The sequence below is a fragment of the Amblyomma mixtum genome, chromosome 2, assembly GCF_055824585.1.
Source record: "Amblyomma mixtum isolate Tamu chromosome 2, ASM5582458v1, whole genome shotgun sequence".
In the NCBI taxonomy this organism is placed as follows: Eukaryota; Metazoa; Arthropoda; class Arachnida; order Ixodida; family Ixodidae; genus Amblyomma; species Amblyomma mixtum.
Genome location: NC_143013.1, coordinates 300,869,074 through 300,889,302, shown reverse-complemented (window position 1 = coordinate 300,889,302; position 20,229 = coordinate 300,869,074). Strand labels below are relative to the sequence as shown.

Below are 20,229 nucleotides of genomic sequence, written 5' to 3'. Positions count from 1 at the left end.
GGGCGAAGGTTCTCCACATCAATAGGTTTGCCGGCCTTCGGAATAAAGGTCACGAGAGCCGATTTCCAATCGAGAGGGAGAGGAGTCTCTCCGTCCCAAATGCTATTGATGTATTTGAGAAGCGCGGCGTAGGCTGCGTCGGGAAGGTTGGCCAAGAGCTTGACAGTAACCCTGTCGCGCCCGGGTGCAGTGCCCCGCTTCATTTTGCTTAAGGCTGCCCGGAGGTCGTGGAGTTGGAAAGGCTTGTCCAGCTCCGTGTTCTCTTCGCCTGCATACGAGTACGCCGCCTGCTGGGGGTCCTTAGTGGTGCACAGGTATCGATCCCTGAGCGTGTGCGCTAGCTGTTCTGTCGTTCCTGTAAAGTTGTGCAAGGCCCTATGTAATTGGCGTTGGGTTTCCGTGCGTGTTTGTATTGGATCGATGAGAGCGCGGAACAGGCGCCATGTGTTGCGGCCAGACATCTGGCGAGCAGCCGCGTTGCACCGGTCCACCCAGTTAGAAAGGCGGCGATCAGGCAACAGCAGCGTTCGAGAACGGACCTGCGGAGAGAAGGCGGCAAAGACGCAAGGACCACGGCAGTAGTCAAGCGACGCGGGACTGCGTCCGGTCAAGGGAGGCACCTTGACGCGTCGAGAACTCGACGGTCACCGGCGGGTCGCAGCAAGTGACGACAACGGGCACAGGACCAGCGGCGTGCGACAGCTCATCGCAGCGTCCGGCGAAAGTGGCGGTGGACTCCGACACCAGTAAGCTGGCAATGCGGATCGACGCATCGAAACCGTGAGTTTCCTTGGTCGCATTGTTCACGTCCCTGTGTTCGAGCCGGTAGGACAGCTGAGGGGTACAGACGGCGGTATGGACGGTTATCCATGCCGGCCCTCACTCGATGTGAGGTATCGAGTGGAATTGGCGAAGGCGCGCTTAGCTTACTATCAGTCTGAGCTTGCAAAAGTGAATGGAGGAAAGGCGCCGCTATGCGAGAAAAAACCTCCGGATTTGCAGGCGTTAGAAGCAAGGCGCCAGCAGCTAGAGCTCGAGCTGGCTAAGCTTAAAGAGTCAAGGAGAGCTAGTCAACTAGCCAGGGAGAACTGCTCCGAGTCCCGAGCGGAGAGGACGCCAGTGCTGGAAGGCAAAGGCCTGTCAAGTAAAGTTCAAGAAAACTGCCAGGCAGAAGTAAGAAGTGAGCCAGATTTCTGCGAAGCTGGAATCGCAGTTGAAAGTATCGTGACGGAACGCAGCGTCGCGGTATTGGAGGCGGTGAACGCGCACTCCGAGGATCCGGCCGCCCAGGTTAGCTCTACCCCAAATGACACCAGGGACGCGGACGCGAGTTCAGGATTGTTGGAAGTCACTCTGACAATTCCAAAAACGCGGTCTCAAGCGGGCTGCGAAAAAGAGCATTTCGTTCAGCAGGGGGCGGTCGGTGAGGACAGACGTCAGATCGGCGAGCGAGTGAAAGAAGGAAGTCTGGCGTTGCCGCAACCGCACACTGTGTCGGGCATAGGGTATGAAGTGCCCCATAGCGTTCCTGGTGGCAAGAGCCCTTCATCCGAGGCAAAGAGCGGAGGTGGGCCCGCTGGGCCGACCGGGCAGAGCGCCGCGCAGTTGTCGAACGCACCCGGTGTGTGTCCGGCCAGGTCATTTGAGGACCCGGAAATGAGTGGCGACTTGCCGCAAGGCAAGCTCAGGTCAAGTGACTGCGAGGGAGCTCATGGAGCCTCGGAGTTAGACAATGCCACAAAACCGGCAAATGCCTATCAAGCAGGGAACGGCAACGTCAGTGTTTATATGAGAGATGGTTTACAGCGCCATAAAAAAGCGCTGCCAACGGCATAGACAATAGAGAAAGTTGATGTGACTTAATTGCTCAGCTGCGAGTGCCACTTGGGACGAAAGTGTCGTGCAGTGATGACATATATCTAAACGACACACAGGAAGTCACCTTTAGGGACACAGGCCTCATACCCTCTAAATAACTACATCTTTGGAAAGAAAACAAAGGGCGGGGACGGGGGAAGGGAGGAGAGAGGATAAGTATACTTGGAACTTAAGACCTGCGGAATTCGCAACCACAGGCTTGAAAAAGAAAAGGATCATCATGCACGGAGGACCACCTCGCAGAAGGCACCTTCTGGCCTTTGTGAAGAACAAATTAAATCGAGTAGGGCATGTAAAGGGTCGGTAGTGTACGCGGGGTCATTGGAACGCGGCTGGGGGCGCTCAAAGCGGAGCGTCTCCTTTCTCGGAACGCGGCCGCTTGCGAACACGCCGGGAAATTCGGGTGTCCCCCCGCCCCGCGGTACCGATTCGCGCACGTGCTGGCACGAATGTGTAGTTGTGTTTGTTTTTATTTTGTGGTGGAGAGGGTTCTTCACCTTACGGGAGCTGGAGGGCTGCTCAGGCTCTCCCTAAACCAATCATGTGAACATTGTAACATGACTGGAAGCCACGAAATGTGGGCCGGGCCTTTAGGGCTTTAAAACCGGGCCCCGGAGCTGGAAGCGGGAGTTCTGCGCTAATGTGAGATGCTACGCATCTTCGGCCACGCCGAGTAGGGGCCTCCCCTAGTATTAGCCAGTTCCACCCTTTTGTTGTTTGTCCTTTGCTGTTTTAATTTCTCTAGTGCCTTAACTTGTATCTATTGTAAATACTGTACATAAAATTTGAAGTGTTCGCCTTACCCCTGCGTCTCAACTGAACACAAGACCGTCTCTGACGGGGCACCCCTGGTGCGAAGAGCTTCAGTCTTCCAGTTGGAACCAACCGTCTCCGACGGGGCACCCCTGGTGCAAGGAGAGTAGAAGAACCTGATCTTTACTGGGCATATAGCTCCGTGAACGACATCACACAACACAGAAAGTGTAAACGGAGAGCGCGCCGAGGAAGGGGATGCGTAGAAGGCACAGAACATAGCAGACCTGATGCGAATGTTTGAGAGTATGCAAGGTGTATTCCTTGCCGCGAACAGATTCCAAATTTCCTTTCCGCATCCCCTTAAAGTTCTCCATGTGACCGTTACTTGGTTCTCTTTACCCGACCATGCCTGAACCTATGACCACACCGGTCGCGATACTAACGCGATAACGTTAAGGCTCCCATGTCACAGAAAATGAGGTGTCGTCGTCGGCGTCGTTGGACGAGAGAGAGAAATCCCGATAGAAGCAAAGCAAATAATAGCACCACAATGGTGGCCTAGTGGTCTGAGGGTCCGCCTCGCATGCGGGAGTTGCGGGGTTCGATCCGTGAATTACAACTTCAAAATAGTAATTTTTCCTGTTACAAAAAATAACAAAACTCGTAGAGGGGCAAGATGGTGCATGGCTATTGTTCTTTCTCAGCCTTTTCGTGGGTGTATTGCTGCGCTATTATTTTTCTTCAGAAATTACAGTCAATGTTGCGTAAAGCTGTCTCGTTTCGAGATAGGCATAGAGAGCCAGAACTAAAGAAAAGAGCCCAGCGAAGGGAAGGGTTTCTGGGCACAGCTACTAGGCCCGTTATTGCAGCCAGTGCCGTCTCTATTAGAACCTTGAAGGTGAAACGCAGACTTTTCTCCCGGCTGCATTCTTACACACACACACACACACACACACACACACACACACACACACACACACACACACACACACACACACGCGCGCGCACCCATACACACACACGCACGCACGCACGCACCCACCCACACACACACACACACACGCACGCACACACATTTCACTTTTATTCACGGTACTGCAGCACCTTCTCAGAGCAGCATGAGAGCGCCGTTCTAGATTAGCGGTGAAGATCTGCGCAAGAAGGCCTGAGTATTGAAACTCCGCTAACCCCCCCCCCCCTTCCTTCGTCTAGGAGAGCAATATAGCTACAATGAGAGGCCGCCTTCCTTGTTTAGGTTAGGTTGCGTTATGATAAATGAAGGCCCGAGAGCTGTCTCACACCGGTTGGTTTTAAACCAGAACCACGCCGCGAGAAATAAGATGAGAACAACCAAAAGCAGGAAGAAATGATGAGCGCCTACCCCACTCGGTCTAAGGAAAGCGTGGGTAGGTTGAGCTTGCTTTGTAAACTTGGCGTTGGTGCATTTAAGCTGTTGGGCCTGATTCAGAGTTGACATGCACGGCCATTAACTTGTTAGGAAGGCAGAACCTCAGGATAGAGTTACTTCATAGCTTGCCTGGCAGCCTTGATGCCTTAGGAAGCATAAGAGGGTTCTCACACAGCTTCCACCCTCGCCGTTCGATTACGTTCTACGTCACATCAGCGGTAACTCAGGACGTGCTACGTCCGTCGCTTAAGAACGTGGGTGGCGCTGGTGAACACTCCCAAGGTTAGGTTATTTGTAAAACATAAATACCCCCCAAAAGAAGGTTTGACAGCCGTCGCCATAGCTCAGCGGTAGGGCACCGGACGCGTAATTCGGAGGTCGTGAGTTCGGATCCCACCGGCGGCATGTGGTTGTTTTTTCTTCTGCTTTTCTAATCAATTAGCTTTAAGCGATAACATATTCAGTAATATAAATTGATCAACACCACAAAATAAATTAAAAATCCCCTGTTCCCCTTGGTTTCTGCGGCTGTTGGCTTCTCTCATATTTATAATGAGCCCCTCATTCCCCTTTCCTCGTCTGCTTAATTGCTTAACGAGGGTCTCGGTTCTGGCAGCCTTGATGCCTTAGGAAGCCTAAGAGGGTTCTCACACAGCTTCCACCCTCGCCATTCGATAACGTTCTACGTCACATCAGCGGTAACTCAGAACGTGCTACGTCCGCCGCTTAAGAACGTGGGTGGCGCTGGTGAACACTCCCAAGGTTAGGTTATTTGTAAAACATAAATACCCCCGAAAGCAGAACGTTTGACAGCCGTCGCCGTAGCTCAGCGGTAGAGCACCGGACGCGTAATTCGGAGGTCGTGAGTTCGGATCCCACCGGCGGCATGTGGTTGTTTTTTCTTCTCCTTTTCTAATCAATTAGCTTTAAGCGATGACATATTCAGTAATATAAATTGATCAACACCAAAAAATAAATTAATTAAAAATCCCCTGTGCCCCTTGGTTTCCGTGGCTGTTGCCTTCTCTCATATTTAGAACGAGCCCCTCATTCCCTTTTCCTCGTCTCCTTAGCTACAGTTTAGGTCTGTTCTCAAACAAGCTGTGCATAGCACATGACGAAGTGGCCGGACAGTCATGCGTTTGTTTTAAAAGAAAGCGCATGGCAGAATCTACGGCAACTTTTATGCTTAAGACTATTGGAGAAGCAATGTTTTGAGCACGGAAACTGGCAAGCACCGTCGCAGTCAGCACCGTTCGTGTTAACAGTCCAGATGCCTTTTTTCTTCTGATGGGAGGTTTTTCTGTTCTATAATGCTACGAATCTTCGAGAAAACACTAAATTTGTTACCCGTGTTTGTCAAAGGCCCTGTGCTGCTTTCAAATTCGCCGAGTCTTTTTTGGGCCAGCTAATGGTTAGTTTAAAGATGTCAACGTCAAGAAATGTTTCGGTGTGTCGCGGGTATCCAACATGTGTGAGCTAAAGCGGCGGTCTGCTCGGCCTAAAAGATCCAATGGTTTGATATCCTCACCACAGGTAAATAAACACGTTTATGCGCGGTTCACACATTTGCTGTCCAAATCTAGGGTTGCATCCAAAGCAGAAGTATGGTTTCGCGTTGCTGCAAGCCGGAACCTCCCACATTTAGGGCCTGGTCACAGTGCCGCTGCTGCCGTGTCAGAGTTGCAGCTGATTGCTGACAGTAATAGCTACTCCATGATATTCACGTGTTAGGACAACAGGCATTTCGACGTCTTCACAATCAAGAGCACGAAGCCTGTTTCCGCTAACAGTGGGCGCACGTGCAGTAACGAGGGAAGTAGGTTTTTCTGGTGTTCCAATAAAAACTGCGAATACTCTAGGACCATATTTTGTAGTTCATGGCTGGTTGTCTATTGACCCAGTGCCTAGCAGTACCTGTGTGATTAACTACTCGTAGACCACCTCACATTGCAACAGTTGAATCCGCTTCATTCCAGCCAAGCAAATGGGCCTTCCTTCAGGTCGGAGACTTTTCCGACAACCAGACTGCAGAGTTGGCCAGGCCTTGCGATGACGATGCGCGCATGTTACGGTCGAGCACCACCGCAATCAACTCTCGCCGAATGCCACCACTGCAGATGCACACACAGCTGATCTCTTCCTCGGTAGGAGTGCTTCATTTATTCGCACAGGACGTGCTGAGCGATCCGATATTTTGCGGTGCGCTCGGAGCACGACTGAAGTGTCTTAAATTTTGTCGGTATGCCTCCTGGCTGTTGAACGGGTGGTGGCATTTTGATCTGGTGGCAATAAATTTCTGGGTTCTCTGGGCTGGCCAGTTTTCTGACGATTGTGCGCGGACATGTACTCGCCAATCCCTCATACTTCACGCAGAGAGCCCGAGCGCTCCTGCAAACAAAATAAAGAAACAATTAGTGAGTAACGCCAAAATTTTTTTCTGAACGCGCACGTGCACGTGAAATATCCCCTTTTAGGTCACACTAGCTAGTTTCATCCAAATGCATCGAACTTGCTGAGCAGCAGAGATGTTTTCCATTAAACTAGAAAGCTATTAACCAGGGCAAGGCAAGTTATGCAAGCTTGCAAGTTGTAACTGATCTTACCCTCAAATTTAAACGTCCCTCGCGCAAGCTGAGCTGAACTTTGACTCTCTATTCATTAATTTTTGTGACGAAGCCCTGTACTTTTGCCTACAAAACAACACGTACCACGAGTGGCCAGTTGCCTGGCGGGTGCGAGGCCCTTCACGTAACAGGCGGCCATGGCACTGACCGGCTCGTTCAGTGGAACGGCGGACCGCCAGGTATTTGTCGTGGGTGAGTAACGTTCAACTTTGGCTGTCGTTGTTCTTCCTGCGTTGAGTAAAAAGTGGTGATCAAAACGCATTCTATAGAGTCTTTCACTGCAGAAAGTTATACAAGTCAGTGCGTCACTTGATTTTTTTTTTTTTATGTGCGTGAAGTAGGACAGTAATAGAGGGCAGTATTGAGGCTGAGTACTGACAGTGTTCAGCTCTGTTTTTTAAAGGAGTCACGTTTTCTTGGCAGTCATGTTTCTCTTGCCAGCTGAATAGGTCAATAACTACGGCTCCATAGCCGTTTAGGCAGACAGTTTAATCTGCTGTTTTATTTATTAAAACTTAAACAGCCAAACTTTAGTAACCTGAGAGCGGAAAATATATGTAGTTGTAAAAGATATATAAACAAAGCTTTTCGCACTGCATACCAAGACTTCTGGAATAATAGATTCCCGCCGCAAAAGACACAAAAGTGATCTTTCGACGTTGCGCTTAGTGCCTGCTTCTGTAGTCTTTCCACTAAGCAAACTTTCCCAGCTGCATTTTTTCGTGCATTTAGTGCCTCTGAAATCAAGTTTATGGCTACTATTTGTGGATTTAGTTCTTTTCGTTACTCTCATCCTCTTTATTCGCCAATATTTATTCTTACTGACGATTCTGACCTCAGAAAAATAAACGCGGGAGGGCTCTAATAGCAGCCACATGGCGTCGAAATCTGTGTTAAGCACTCCTTGGGTTTCTTAAAAACGAAGGCAGCCCTGCGCCTATGCATTACACCTGCAATCTAAAGAGTCCAGCAGCAAAGCGTCGTTATTAACTGCCGATTTACTCTGTGGCCAATTAGTTCATTGACTGACTGAGTGATTGGTTGATTGACTGATGACTGATGACTGATCGGTTAAAAAACAAAACCTTTTATTTCGTGAAAAGATTGGATTCCTCCACTCTGGGTTGTATCCCTCTGCAGAAACCACATTTTCCAAGCAAACGGAACTGGACAGCGCAGTATCGCGAATGGTCAATCGTCGATTCAAGCTGTTCCTCTGCTCGTAAAAAGAAGCTGAGTAGACGCGGAGAGAGAGAGAGAGAGGTGTGCACCATTGAATCCGCCGATGACGTAAAGGTCGCCGTACAGCTGTGCCACAGCGAAAGTGCTGCGGCCCACGCACAGGGGCGCCATGGTCTGCCAGGAGGACGGGGCTCTGTCCTTCTCGCTGGCGATCACTGCGCAGGGCGTGCAAGTCGGCCGACAAGTTTAGGCTACGGGGAGGAACACATTGCTATTGCCTCGTGCCTACCGACAGCCCATATGCGACGAAGAAAGAAAATAAATTTCTTTCCTGGCTGGCGCACGCAATGTGTGCAAAACAATTCTCCTCCCTTTGAGACTTGCGTCAATTGGAGAGACCTCAAATTGACAAGAAAACTCACCAACGGATAGGCATCCAATACTTCGACTTTTGATGCGTAGTTGAAAAAAATTAACTGTGGCTTAAGGGAGATGCAACCATGTACTGGCCCTATGTAACAGGCGTTAATGCAATCTAAGAGAGCTCCTGCACTCTCAACGAAGTTACGAAACCTTATTGTGGTACGCTCTGAGCACGCTATAAGCGCAGAACTACGGCCATTTCAGCCCTCCTCTCCAATTTTCTCGGATTGGTTCCTAGCACGACGCCGAACTTTAAACGTAACATATTCGCATTAGTGTGTTACGTTTACATTTTCCTCGCCAGCAATATCCGGACGTATAAAAAGAACGTTACTGCTGTGTTCCAGAATTTCAGTTAAACGAAATTCGGCATTCACTTGTAATTTGTTTCATGAGCTATTTACCGGGTGTCCCAGCTAAATGTAACCAAACTTTTGAAAAAGGCGAAGTGTCCTAGTCCAGTGAAACCAACTCAGGGTTGTTCATAGTCGCGTGGCCTAGTCATGAGTATTTTTTTCGCTCTTCAAAGCTAATTAATTAGGTTTAATTAGCTAACTTTTTAATTATTAACTTAAGGAAGAAAGTGTCAACGCAAAAGTTTTAGATCATCTCGAAAAACCGCTAGTAGTGCTGTTTCCGTCAAGTTACGATTTACGTAGCTTCATTTATTGGCCTTAAAAGAAAGTTGTCACGTGACCAGCTGCTCGCTCGCTTCTCTGCCCCAATGTGCTCCCAAAGTCTCATCGATGAGAGGACTTCAGAAAAAATGGCTGAGGCTTAACTTGGTTAAGCCTGGAGAATGCGAAGCATCATCGTGTCGCGTAATTTGGAGGCGCACAACCACAGCGACGGCGCGAGGTGGGCCCCCGTTTCTTTACTGGCGTCACGTCATCATGTCACGTGGTGTGACGTCATGTGTCACGTGATTTGGAGGCGCACAACCACAGCGACGGCGCCAGGTGCGCCCCCGTTTCTCCACTGCCGTGACGTCAGCGTGTCACGTGGTGTGGCATCATCGTCTCACGTGATTTGGAGGCGCAAAACCACAGCGACGGCGCGAGGTGGGCCCCAGTTTCTCTACTGTCGTGACGTCATCGTGTCACGTGGTGTGACGTCATGTATCACGTGATTTGGAGGCGCATAACCACGGTGAAGGGCTGAAGTGGTAGCTAAAGTAGTATGCTTCGCATAAAAATGGATTTTATTCTCTAAGGCGCGTCTTGGGACGTTGAAGTGGCACAGTTGTCATGTGGAAGCCTTTTATGCGAAGCATATTGCTAGAGCTACCACTCCCGCCGTCGCCGTGGGACCCCCACGTGACATCGTGTCGTCACACCACGTGACACCGTGACGTCACACCACGTGACATCGGATGAGAGAGCCGGCCTCCACCTCGCGCCGTCGCCGCGGGACCCCTAGCCGTCACGCCACGTGACACCGTGACGTCACACCACGTGACATCGGATGAGGGAGCCGGCCTCCACCTCGCGCCGTCGGCGTGGGACCCCTAGCCGTCACACCCGCGCATTCCCGCGCATTTCGAACGCGCGTTCACACTCGGTGTAGGTGAAACGCTCGCTCCACCGGGCAGGCAGACGCGGCTTCCGTGGCAATCCAGGCGCTCACCCAACGCGCGTCTCGGGGTTAGTCGGCGTTCCGCTGTAGCCATGCCGTTGTCTTCCCCCACGACGAAGGCTTCTAGTGGTTGTATTAAAATGACCAAGTATTCAACCAAGGAAAGCCATGTATTATACCAAGCCTAGCCACTAATATGCTTCGCATTCCCCAGGCTTAGCCAAGCTGAGCCTCAGCAATTTTTTTTTTGTGCGGGTTATGGCTAAAGGCCGGTAAAAAAACTACGTAAATATTACTTTGCTCCAAATGTCTCAGTAAGCTGTTTCTCAAAGCGATCTACAACTTTTCCATTGACACTTTGTTCCTCAAGTCAATAATTAAAAAGTTAGTTAATTAAGCTCAACTAATTAGTAAACCTTTAAGAACGAAAAAAATACTGCAGACTAGGCCACGCGACTCTAAACAACCCTGATTTGGTTTCAGACGGCTAGGACACGCCATATTTTTTACAAGCTTGGTTACATTTAGCTGGGACACCTGGTATATTGGAGTCTATTCAGCACTCTTCCGCTGGCCTGAGACTCATATGCAGTGTCAGTGGTGCTGAGCTAAAGGACACGGTGTTTCTTTTTCATTATACTTGAATTAAATGTCCGGGCATCTATTTTTGCGGGACAAACTAAAAATCTTCAGCTTCCTGCGGGCGTTGCTGAGCAGAGTATCTCCCGCTTCTGCAACTTCTCAAGAGCGACCGTTTCTCCAAGACAGACCATCAAACTACCGGTAAACAGAATTCGCAGGTTGAGGAACCAGAGACGCATACAATACACGGATCTATTATTAATGATTTTTATTTGGCAAAGCTGTGTTGCTTCGCAAGCCGTTAGCACCCTTCCAACGACAAGCACTTATGCTGACCATTCCTTCCAAGGGAATACAGAGGGTATGAAGTGTTAAGGGCCTTCATGCTGGAATTATGGCCCTCGTATAATTATCAAGTTTGACATCTCACCAATAGAGATAGAGATCATACGGTTAGAGATGGGAGAGTGACGGGAAACAAGCCTCTCCCAGACAACTTTCCCAGCCAGCAGTCCCTGGCGGGTTTATTTTGGTAGGAAGAACCCAGCGGTACATAAAAGACATTCACGGAAAGCGATACAGAATTCGTCAAACTTTAATATACAAGGGGTATCAATAATGTCTTAACGTAAACAAAATACAATGACAAAAGAAGTTAGACAGTAACATAAAATCTTGCGAATATAGGGAGCATTCAAAGCGAGGTTGTGCGTATGATGAGAAATAAAGGTGCAGATAAATAAATTGAAGTTCTTCGTTTCTTAGGCATTAAAAAGGGAAGATAACGCGTAACAAACGCTTTTTTCGGGCATAAAGGCGAGTGTTATAAACTAGCCAACTAGTCTAGGCTGTTTTTCAGAGAATTTAGATGTTACGGATTACAGAGAATTGCGCATCAAACATGGTCGTTCTAAGAACATCCGCTAGCATACCGACAAAAAAGACGTCAGAATCCCCGATATAGACCGATGGCAGCAACACAACCTCAATATGAATGGGCGGACAATAAAGGATGACTGTTTTTGGGGACTTGCACAGCGTTCGTGGTTTCCCCAAGAGGGAAGACCACGCCTACGCGTGCGCTCCCTCTCTATCCTCACTGGTGCTGAGGCGGCAGCGGCCGTTGTATCCGCCGACGACGTAGATGCGCCCCGCCATCGCCACCATCTGGTGGCTGCAGCGGGGTCCCGGCATCTGCTGCACCAGGCACCACGAGTTGGACGAAGGCGTGTACACCTCCACGCTGCTCAGGATCAGGCGGCCGTCGAAGCCGCCGCTCGCGTACAGCTTCTCTGCGTGGAAGGGGCAACCACACAATGAGGGCGTGAGGAAATGCTTCGCTTCAGACTTGCGCTTGCAATGATTTAGACATGTGCATGCTTTGAAGACATTTGCCTCAGTGGAAGCTGGGGTTTACAGCGATCCCGGAGTAGCCAGGGTTCGAACCCGACCGCGGCGGCCGCGTTTCGATGGAGGCGAAACGCAAAAGGCGCCCGTGTGCCGTTCAATGTGAGCGTACGTTAAAGGTGCCCAGGTGGTCAGCTATTGCGGAGCCCTCCCCTACGGCACCCATTTTTCTCTTTTTTCACTCTCACCTTCCTCTCTTTCTTTACAACGTGGTTGAGGTCTCCACAGAACAGCGAGAGAGTTACTGCGCCATTTCCCTTCTTCAGAAATCTTTTTTTCTTTTACAGCGATAACATCATTCTAATCGATGGAGTGGGAAAGGCGCGCGAGGACAGAGGAATACGGCAGTAGATGAACCTCCCGGCTTGTGGAGCTTTCATTGCGTTAAAGAATGGATGCGGTGGTGGTCGACAGAAACAAGATGTAGCTATGGGCAAGCAATTTAACGCCCACAGTTTGTAGCAGATGCTAGCCAACAATGTCAAGACGACTGGTAGCAATATCGCACGACGAATTTTAGTTGCAACTAGCTGTGGAGCATGGATGTAGATTTATCAGAGCCGCTGCGACCGTAGCGAAAGGTAGCGCAAGTCGTTGGCCTTGGTTCTTGTGTCATGTTACGCAGGGTGCGGCAAACTCTTAGCTTTACTTTGACAAATGCTCTGGAATAATGCTAATCCTCAGTCCCGAGCACATAGCTTCGATAGCAAGAGCCGTGCGTGGCATGCAATAACTTCCGCAACTTTATTACAACCACACCTTCACATAGGACGCAAAAGAGCGGAAACGCCGGGATGGACCATATATCACTTCAGCGTGGTGCTACTTCCCAGCTAGGCTCTTTAAGGTACGCGCGAGGTAAATAGGTGCGAGCGGAGTCTATCCTTCTCACCTACCTCTAAATGCGCAGGCTGCACCGTCGCTGCGCGCCCTGCTCATCGAGCACACCGTAGTCCACTGGTTGGAGACGGGGTTGTACCGCTCCACACTGGCAGTGCGACCGGTGTCTGCATCATGGAGCACCAAATGCAAACGTCATTTTACTACGATGTTAACAATGAACAAACTCTGCATTAAAAATGCAATTTCTATAGTCAAGTCTACTGGCGCAATACCAGAATTAAGAGGGCTTTATGGACTTTAGGAATCACGAATGCTCCCGTATACGGCAAGACTGTTCCCCACGACCATGTTCTTAGTGCACGCACGAATGAAATACACTACCGGTTCCTCGCGAGCCTATCCAATTAGAGTTCACGCAAGAACGTTCGACAGCGTGAGCGCATACCATCGCGTCCCCCGATGGCATAGACGTAGTTGTCCAGGTACGCGACGGCCACGTAGCCACGAGCCGTGTGCATGGCCGAGCAGGGATGCCAGACACACAGCTCGGTGTCGAAGCGTTCGCTGGAGCGCAGGTACGAGTTTCCGCGCATTCCGCCCACCACGTAGAGAAATTTGCCCACCATCGCTGCGCCGTGGTACGCCCTGGAAATGATCAGGAGTTTACCGCTCTCACCTTGAACACCCTGCCTTGCAGCCATTGCTTGGGCCCATTTTGCTATAGGCGACAAATGCAACGTGGACAGAACTATCCAAATGTGTCCTGTAAGACAATATTTCAGTTGGGGGAGATTAGTTACTAAAGCAGGTGGTCTTCATTTCAAAGGCGCGTAAGCCCGGTTGTCGGACGAGCTAATGGAGGTCTACTGCTTGCTATCTCTAGCACCTAATGTTGTGTTTAGTGTGTTCGCGGTTCAGTTGACTTGTTGAAATATCATTTGCAGCGGACGGTACGACTGGTATCGTCATCATCATCATCAGCAGCCTGATTACGCCCACTGCATGACAAATGGCTCTCCTATATAACTCCAGTCAACGCGGTCCTGCGTAAGCTGAGGCCACTTGATACGCGGAAACAATGCGTAGCGACCTCTCAACGCTGTCACGACAGAGGGAAGCAACGATGGCACATAAAGGGTGAAGGAAATGTCTATTTTAGTTCTATTTCAAAAATTGAGAGGGCTTATGCTTCAACCTCGCCTCGCTCGTGGTACATGAAAGAACCCTTCAATGCAGATCGTGCATCTTGCCTGGGTGACGTGCCCCGCATGGTGTGCATGAGCCAGCGGTAGGCACGCGGGTCGTACACCTCGACGGCGTCCCGTTCCTCTCCAGAGCTCCAGCCGCCCACCGTCAACAAGACCTCGTGCGGCACGCGCGGAGCCCAGCGCTCGGGATTCGCGCCGGCGCAGCGCTCGCAGGGGAACCGAAACAGGGCTGCGATGGCTGCGGACAGATCGTGAGAATGGGGTAATTTCCTCTGATGAGTCGATAACAATGGGCTGTTTTAGCCAGCGTATTTAAGTGTAATGACCTGCGGCGCAGAGAGATTGAAGGTAGGGATTATCGAAATCATATCAACATGAGTACACCATGCGGCTACGAAGGGAAGCTATGAAGCTTTCTTCAAAGCATGATCGCGGTATCAGAGACTCTATAGCCATATTAGTGGCAAAAAAACTTTGACATCTCTGCAGCCCCCCGCGTTGGAGCAATGCAAAAGCAAAAAGCCCCCATACTATATCGACATCCGTGACTGTTCTGACGCCCATGTACTATATCGACGTCCATGGATTTTGACGTCTAAGTGTATTTTTCGCGTTTTTTGTGTTTAATTAACTAATTACACCTCATCAACCAAATTTTTCCCACGGCAACATTACATCACACACTATCTATCGCAATCACACTTTCACACACTTATCATCAGAGAACGACGTAATCATCTGGACAAAATTTGCGGACACGTTTTACGGACACTTTCTCCTGACTCGACATAGCCATATAATGCTTTCGCATTAAAATTATTACAAACAGATAAAGCGAGTCAGACAGTCGTCCCTAATGTAAGCAAATAAATTACGTGAAAAAGGACCTGGTGTACTTATGCTGTTGGGCACATAACTTGGACAAAATGTAGGGGCACAGAAATGAATGATAGCGAAAGAAGCGAAATCACAAACGTGGGACAAGCTCTTCTTCTTTGCAATTTTGTCATTTTTCAATGTCTAGTAGACAAAACTTCGCGCGAGAGAAGACGTACATGACTGAACAGTACTAGCTGAAGAATGCATGCCGGCTTTCGATTTCTCATGAAATATGACTGCTCAAGGGCTCTAACCTCAGGATGGTAAGAGATTGTCACAAGTGCAGTAGCTGTGGGCGTTCTGTGGCAGAGGGTACTGCGGCCGTTTACGACAACCTCTCGGCATATGCGCGAATTTTATTTCATTTCATTTACTTTACCCACAGGGCTTTCGCTTTACCGAGGGGTAACAATGAAAGTTTCACTGTCGCAGTGACAAGTGGAAACGGAGAGCTTATCGACAACAATGAGATCACTCAAATCATGTTGGACTTTATTGCAAGCTTTTAATGCTGTAGATGTTACGAATGAAAAGAAAACGTAGGAGCTCATTATAATTTGATAGAAAATGATGACGCTGGCAGGAGCGCGCAGCTGAGTGCTCGCGTTATCTCCGCCAGATATCAAATCCTTGGTTCACATTCGGTCACGTTGGGTTTTCTGGCTTGCTGCAGCGCATGTTTTGCCGGAGGTGTGTGGCGACCAAGCATTGAGCCAGTGCTGGGGGTAATAGAGCACGCATGGTGGCGCGTAACAATATTAACGCATGGATCTGCTCATTTTGGACGCTTTGATTAAAGTTGACCTCTTTGAGACACACATCTATGGCTGCTGGTCTAGAAAACACATACTATTTACTCCACACCTGACGTTCAATTTGTACCCCATGTGCACCAGCGGCTACTTTTGTTCGGCATGGTCACAAGTGTAGTGAGTAGTTATTCGTGGTGACCTAAACAACTTGAGGCCATAGCAGCGCGCAAACACAGACGGACAAAACGGAGGTAACGTACACAAGGGCCAATTTTCAACCGATGTCAGTCGAGTGGTCAGGTACGTGCATATATCTCTACACGAAACAACTATTTTCTTGTTTCTCTTTTTTGGTGCTTCCTTAACGAAATTTTTTTGATCTAGTTCTTCCAAACGGCTTTAAGATGGTCGTATCAGATCTTGCTCTCTTGATGCTTTCAATGAGGCAGCCAGCGTGAAGCGAGCGAAAAGTACGAGTTGCAGTGCAGATGACCAGACGCGTATACTCCCACCGTGACCGGGTTGTATTGAAGTCACTGTAAATCAGGTACCCGAAGAGAGGACCACTCACTAAGTAACAAGATCATCCAAGAATGTGGTCACGTGATTTGGTGAAGCCAGAAAGAGTTCGGCGTCTGGAGCTTCCAAAACCGGCAGCAGATCAAAACTGACCGTTGACACGTATAATTCCCAGAAGCAGCATTTTTTCGGTAAACGCCGCTTTCCGAATTCAGCTACTGAGAGGCAGTCACTGCGGATGCCAACTCACCACCCTTGGGCGCATTGGATGCAACGCTTCCGCTCGACCCCACGTCGCCGTGTCGGGGGTTCGCGGCGGCAAGCGCTTTGCATGCCTCCAGCCCGAAGCCTTCCAAGTGCAGCAGCAGCAGTGGGCTGGGTGAGCACATGCAGGGCCCCGTCTGCAGGGCCTCGCACACTGCCATCTGGTATGATTTGCTACTGGCAAATGTCGGGTTCACCTGCCGGAACTCGATGAGCGTCCTGCGCCACACGAGCGTGTCAAAACCAGTTTTCTTGGACTTTATTTTGTGGCTTGGATCACAATATCTACGCCTGCAATAAAATCTCCTTTGAGTCAAAGGGTGTTTGGTACTAGTGGCTGAGAGATTTGTTACGGTGACGAGCTTGGAAACGTTGCGACCGGTTGCGAGCTCGTCGGTACCTCGGCTTTTGTTTCTTTGACTAGCGCCATTAGCTTGGGCCGATCACGAACCGAGATTCCTGGAAGAGCAGTCTGAGTGCGCACTTTAGTGCGCATGAAACTAACGGCAGCTGTGATGGCAGTCTCGATAAAGGCACCAAGATCCAATGTCAGAAGGCCAATGTACTGCAACAGACCATTGGCTAATAGAGAGAGAGAGAGAGAGAGAATATACTGGCTTATTAATTCTACCAAATTGGTCTGCCGGAAAAGAATACTCATTGAATGATGATTACATGTCCCTTGAAACAAAAGCATTCAAGCTTCGCTGTCTGGCCCGTTGAAGAGGTCACGGTAAGCTGGAGACTTCCACCCCGCTTCCAAGCTATCGTTAGTTGCGTAGGCTTTGGGAATAATTTCAATTTAGTTACCATTTTCCTCGCGTACTAAACCAAACCTACCTACTGTAATAATCTGAGAGACGCGGAAGTGCAGTTTTGCGAATTCGTTTCCATGAGCTTTGCTTCAGTGCTGCCACGCAAGCTTTGATAGGAGGAATGTTGTCTATAAAGTGGTAAGCGGAAATTAGCAGTGTAGCCGCGTGCACTCTCGAAAACAAGTGCAGCTTGCGTTAGGTAGCCCTTGGGTACAGAGTGCCCCACTCACGATTCTCTGCACAGGCCGATGCGCGCGCACTGTAGCAGCAAGAACAGGCCGGCATTCGGTTCCTTTGTGCCCGTACGGCCTTGCGTGTGCCAGCGACGGACGGCATGCAGCACGTCCACCTCGTCTCGCACGTTGAGCTCGCTCGAGGAAAGCAGCTCGACGAGCAGCCCTGTTGAAGCCCTCGAAAACTCGCTACTGCTTCGCCATACCTGCACACAATGAGCAATAGAAAGCAAACGTGACATTTATCAGCACAATGATGCGACGAACTTACACTAATGGTAGGCTTCCTACGTTAGAAACGATGTCTTAACCTTGAGCGCAAAAGCGTTAACAGAAGTCTCATGCCTCGCCGCGGTGGCTCAGTGGTTATGGCGTTCGGCTGCTGGCCCGAAAGACGCGGGTTCGATCCCGACCGCGGCGGCTGAATTTCGATGGAGGCGTAATCCTAGAGGCCCGTGCACTGTGCGATGTGAGTGCACGTTAAAGAACCCCAAGTGGTCGCAATTTCCGGAGCCCTTCACTATGGTGTCCCTCATAGCCTGAGTCGCTTTGAGACGTTAAACACTATTAAACCAAACCAAGAAGTGTCATGCGCAAAGATACCGTCAGCTATTAATATGCAGTGTTGGCCTAGATGGCAGCGCCCAAGCAGTTGGTTACGTCAGTGACAACTGCGCTGAACAAGCAGGATAGATTAAAAACATGTTCGAAAAAATAAACAGCCTCTAATATTTCCTAGTACAGAAAACGCATAATGTCTAAAGAACTCTGTCATGCAGTACTTTGCGTCATTTGAAGCTACCCTTTTGTGCCATCTCTTCATGAATGTTTAATTTTCCAGTCCCGTGAAATTATTAACTTGCGTATACGTAACATGGAAGAGAAGGTTTCTGTGGCAATATATCTGCGACAAGCAGGCGAAACAAGTAATTTGGAGACATTAATCGAGGCAAACCATTAAACATAAGCTTTCCTTTTCGCAAATCAACTTTATGCTTAGACGAACAGTGCGGTACATACACGTAAGTAAATTTAATGATTTCACGGTTCACAATGCTTCTAGTGCCATCGCGCACGTTTCTTCCGCCATCGAAAAACGAGGGTCTGCGATATGCCTAAGTTGCCTGTAGTTACCGGGCCGGAAGGGACTTGCGAACCACGTGGCTTTTAGTCTTCCTGAGGCACGCGCGGGCGACATCACGTGGTACGCATGCTAAAGGATAGGAAGCGAGGGTGCATCCCGTGTGGCCCAGCTAGTTTGGAAGACGCTGCTATAAAATTCAGGAAGTGAAGGCAAACAGTCGCAGTGCCATCTAGGCAGCCAACTGGGCCTAAATAGAATCGATGGACCTGCAGCATGAGGTCTAAATTGATGTCAAACCCGAACCATTTTCACACAACCCTTGCCACACTGATATCGGTGGTTGGAATTTCCGCTCCAAGACGGAGGTGTAAGACAAACAACGAGCATTTCCGCTTGTAACTTTCCTATGATAAGCACCACACTACGACCCAATACGACTCCCTAGCCGAATATCCTGGTCGAAAATATATCCTGGTCCTGGTCCTGGAATATCCTGGTCGAATATCCTGGTCGACTCCCTAGCCGAAAATCCGTCGCACTGTTATATAATACGCTCACACGTCGGATAGTGCAGCAATTGACACTGATGCTCGTAGTGCCTTCATTACGAATCACTATTCACCCACGTACCGCCTTTGCCAAATGTAACCGGGCAACGGTGGTTTCTTTCTTAGCCGCGTGGCGAACCCCTTATGGCAGCCCTTGAACTCTGAATACGTGTAAAGGTGAACCTTTGTCCTCACGTTTTGACCCCTTTCGGTCTTTAGGGGCGCCGAAAGGGCTCCGCTTTAAGGTTGAGAAGCAGGAACCTGTTGCTCGGTTACTTTAGGCAAAGGGGGTAAATCTTCCATCGAAAATAAAGAAGCCCTTGCTCACCGCGCCGAAGTGTTCGCGTGCGAAACAGAACACGGTGTCTCGGAAACTCGGCCAGTGGTGCCACAGTGCCAGTGCGGCCAGGCCGAGACAGTTGTCGACGTCCATGTTGTGCAGCAGGTGGTCCAGGCACAGGTCACGGGCCTCCTCCATCAACAGCATGTCGGCAGCCGCCAGCACATCGGCCACGTTGCCGTTGTTGATGTGCAACTGCAGTGATGGTCACAAACAGAGTTGTATTATAAGCAGGAGAACGCTTGAAAAAGAAGACTTATCCTGTTTTTCTTCTACATATTCTGCCATGGGTTTTGGCAAAATATATAAAAAGAAGTCACCTGATTTGAGATGCGTACTAACCATTGCAAAAAAAAATGTATACTTGCGTTCTTTATTCAAACTAATGCTTATGTCAATGCGTGGTGCCACTTAGCATTGCCACGGAAGAACATTGCTTGCCTACCACCAGGTCGCTTTCCTCCTGAGCAACACGGAGATGCTCAGAACTCTCCCCTTCAAGCAGTTTCCTGCATGCTGCGGACACAGCACTTCAAAACCGTTACTGCGACTTCTCAGAAAGGGATGCTTTAGCACCCTATTGTCCCACCATCTCTAGGTTTCTATTGCAACCACTGGCGAGACATCAGACTCATTATTACGATGCTTGGCTTCTCTACCCTCCCCCACCTGTTAACCCTTTCCCGAGGCTTGCCTCATCGGCGTAGTAGTAGCCAAGCAGGATGTCGAGCACGGACGCCGAGACCCCCGTGAGCAGCATCTCCCTGCGGGAACCGTACTCGGCGCAGAACGCCACCCGGAAGAAGGGGCTCGTGGTGCAGAGGAAAGACCGGTGGGCCCTGAACTCGCCGCCGTCGTCGGTGCGAATCAGGCAGTCGTAACAGCCGTCGCCGCCGGGAAGCAGCA

At 49.7% G+C, this 20,229-nt stretch overlaps 2 protein-coding genes across 2 annotated transcripts; both read right to left on the bottom strand.

Annotated features, from left to right (window-relative positions):
• Positions 1 to 6,410: 6,410 nt before the first annotated feature.
• LOC149364675 (uncharacterized) lies at positions 6,411 to 13,274 on the bottom strand. Its single transcript, XM_089570159.1, has 6 exons — positions 13,127 to 13,274; positions 12,735 to 12,845; positions 11,532 to 11,723; positions 7,941 to 8,066; positions 6,754 to 6,897; positions 6,411 to 6,433 (listed from the first exon to the last, which is right to left on the bottom strand). The coding sequence occupies exons 1-6, from the start codon at positions 13,272 to 13,274 to the stop codon at positions 6,411 to 6,413; spliced, it is 744 nt and encodes a 247-aa protein (XP_089426285.1).
• A 590-nt stretch (positions 13,275 to 13,864) lies between these two features.
• Positions 13,865 to 19,507, bottom strand: LOC149364674 (kelch-like protein 10). The gene is made up of 4 exons (XM_089568730.1): positions 19,312 to 19,507; positions 17,349 to 17,557; positions 16,290 to 16,522; positions 13,865 to 14,127 (listed from the first exon to the last, which is right to left on the bottom strand). The coding sequence occupies exons 1-4, from the start codon at positions 19,468 to 19,470 to the stop codon at positions 13,865 to 13,867; spliced, it is 864 nt and encodes a 287-aa protein (XP_089424856.1). The 5' UTR covers positions 19,471 to 19,507.
• Positions 19,508 to 20,229: the final 722 nt, after the last annotated feature.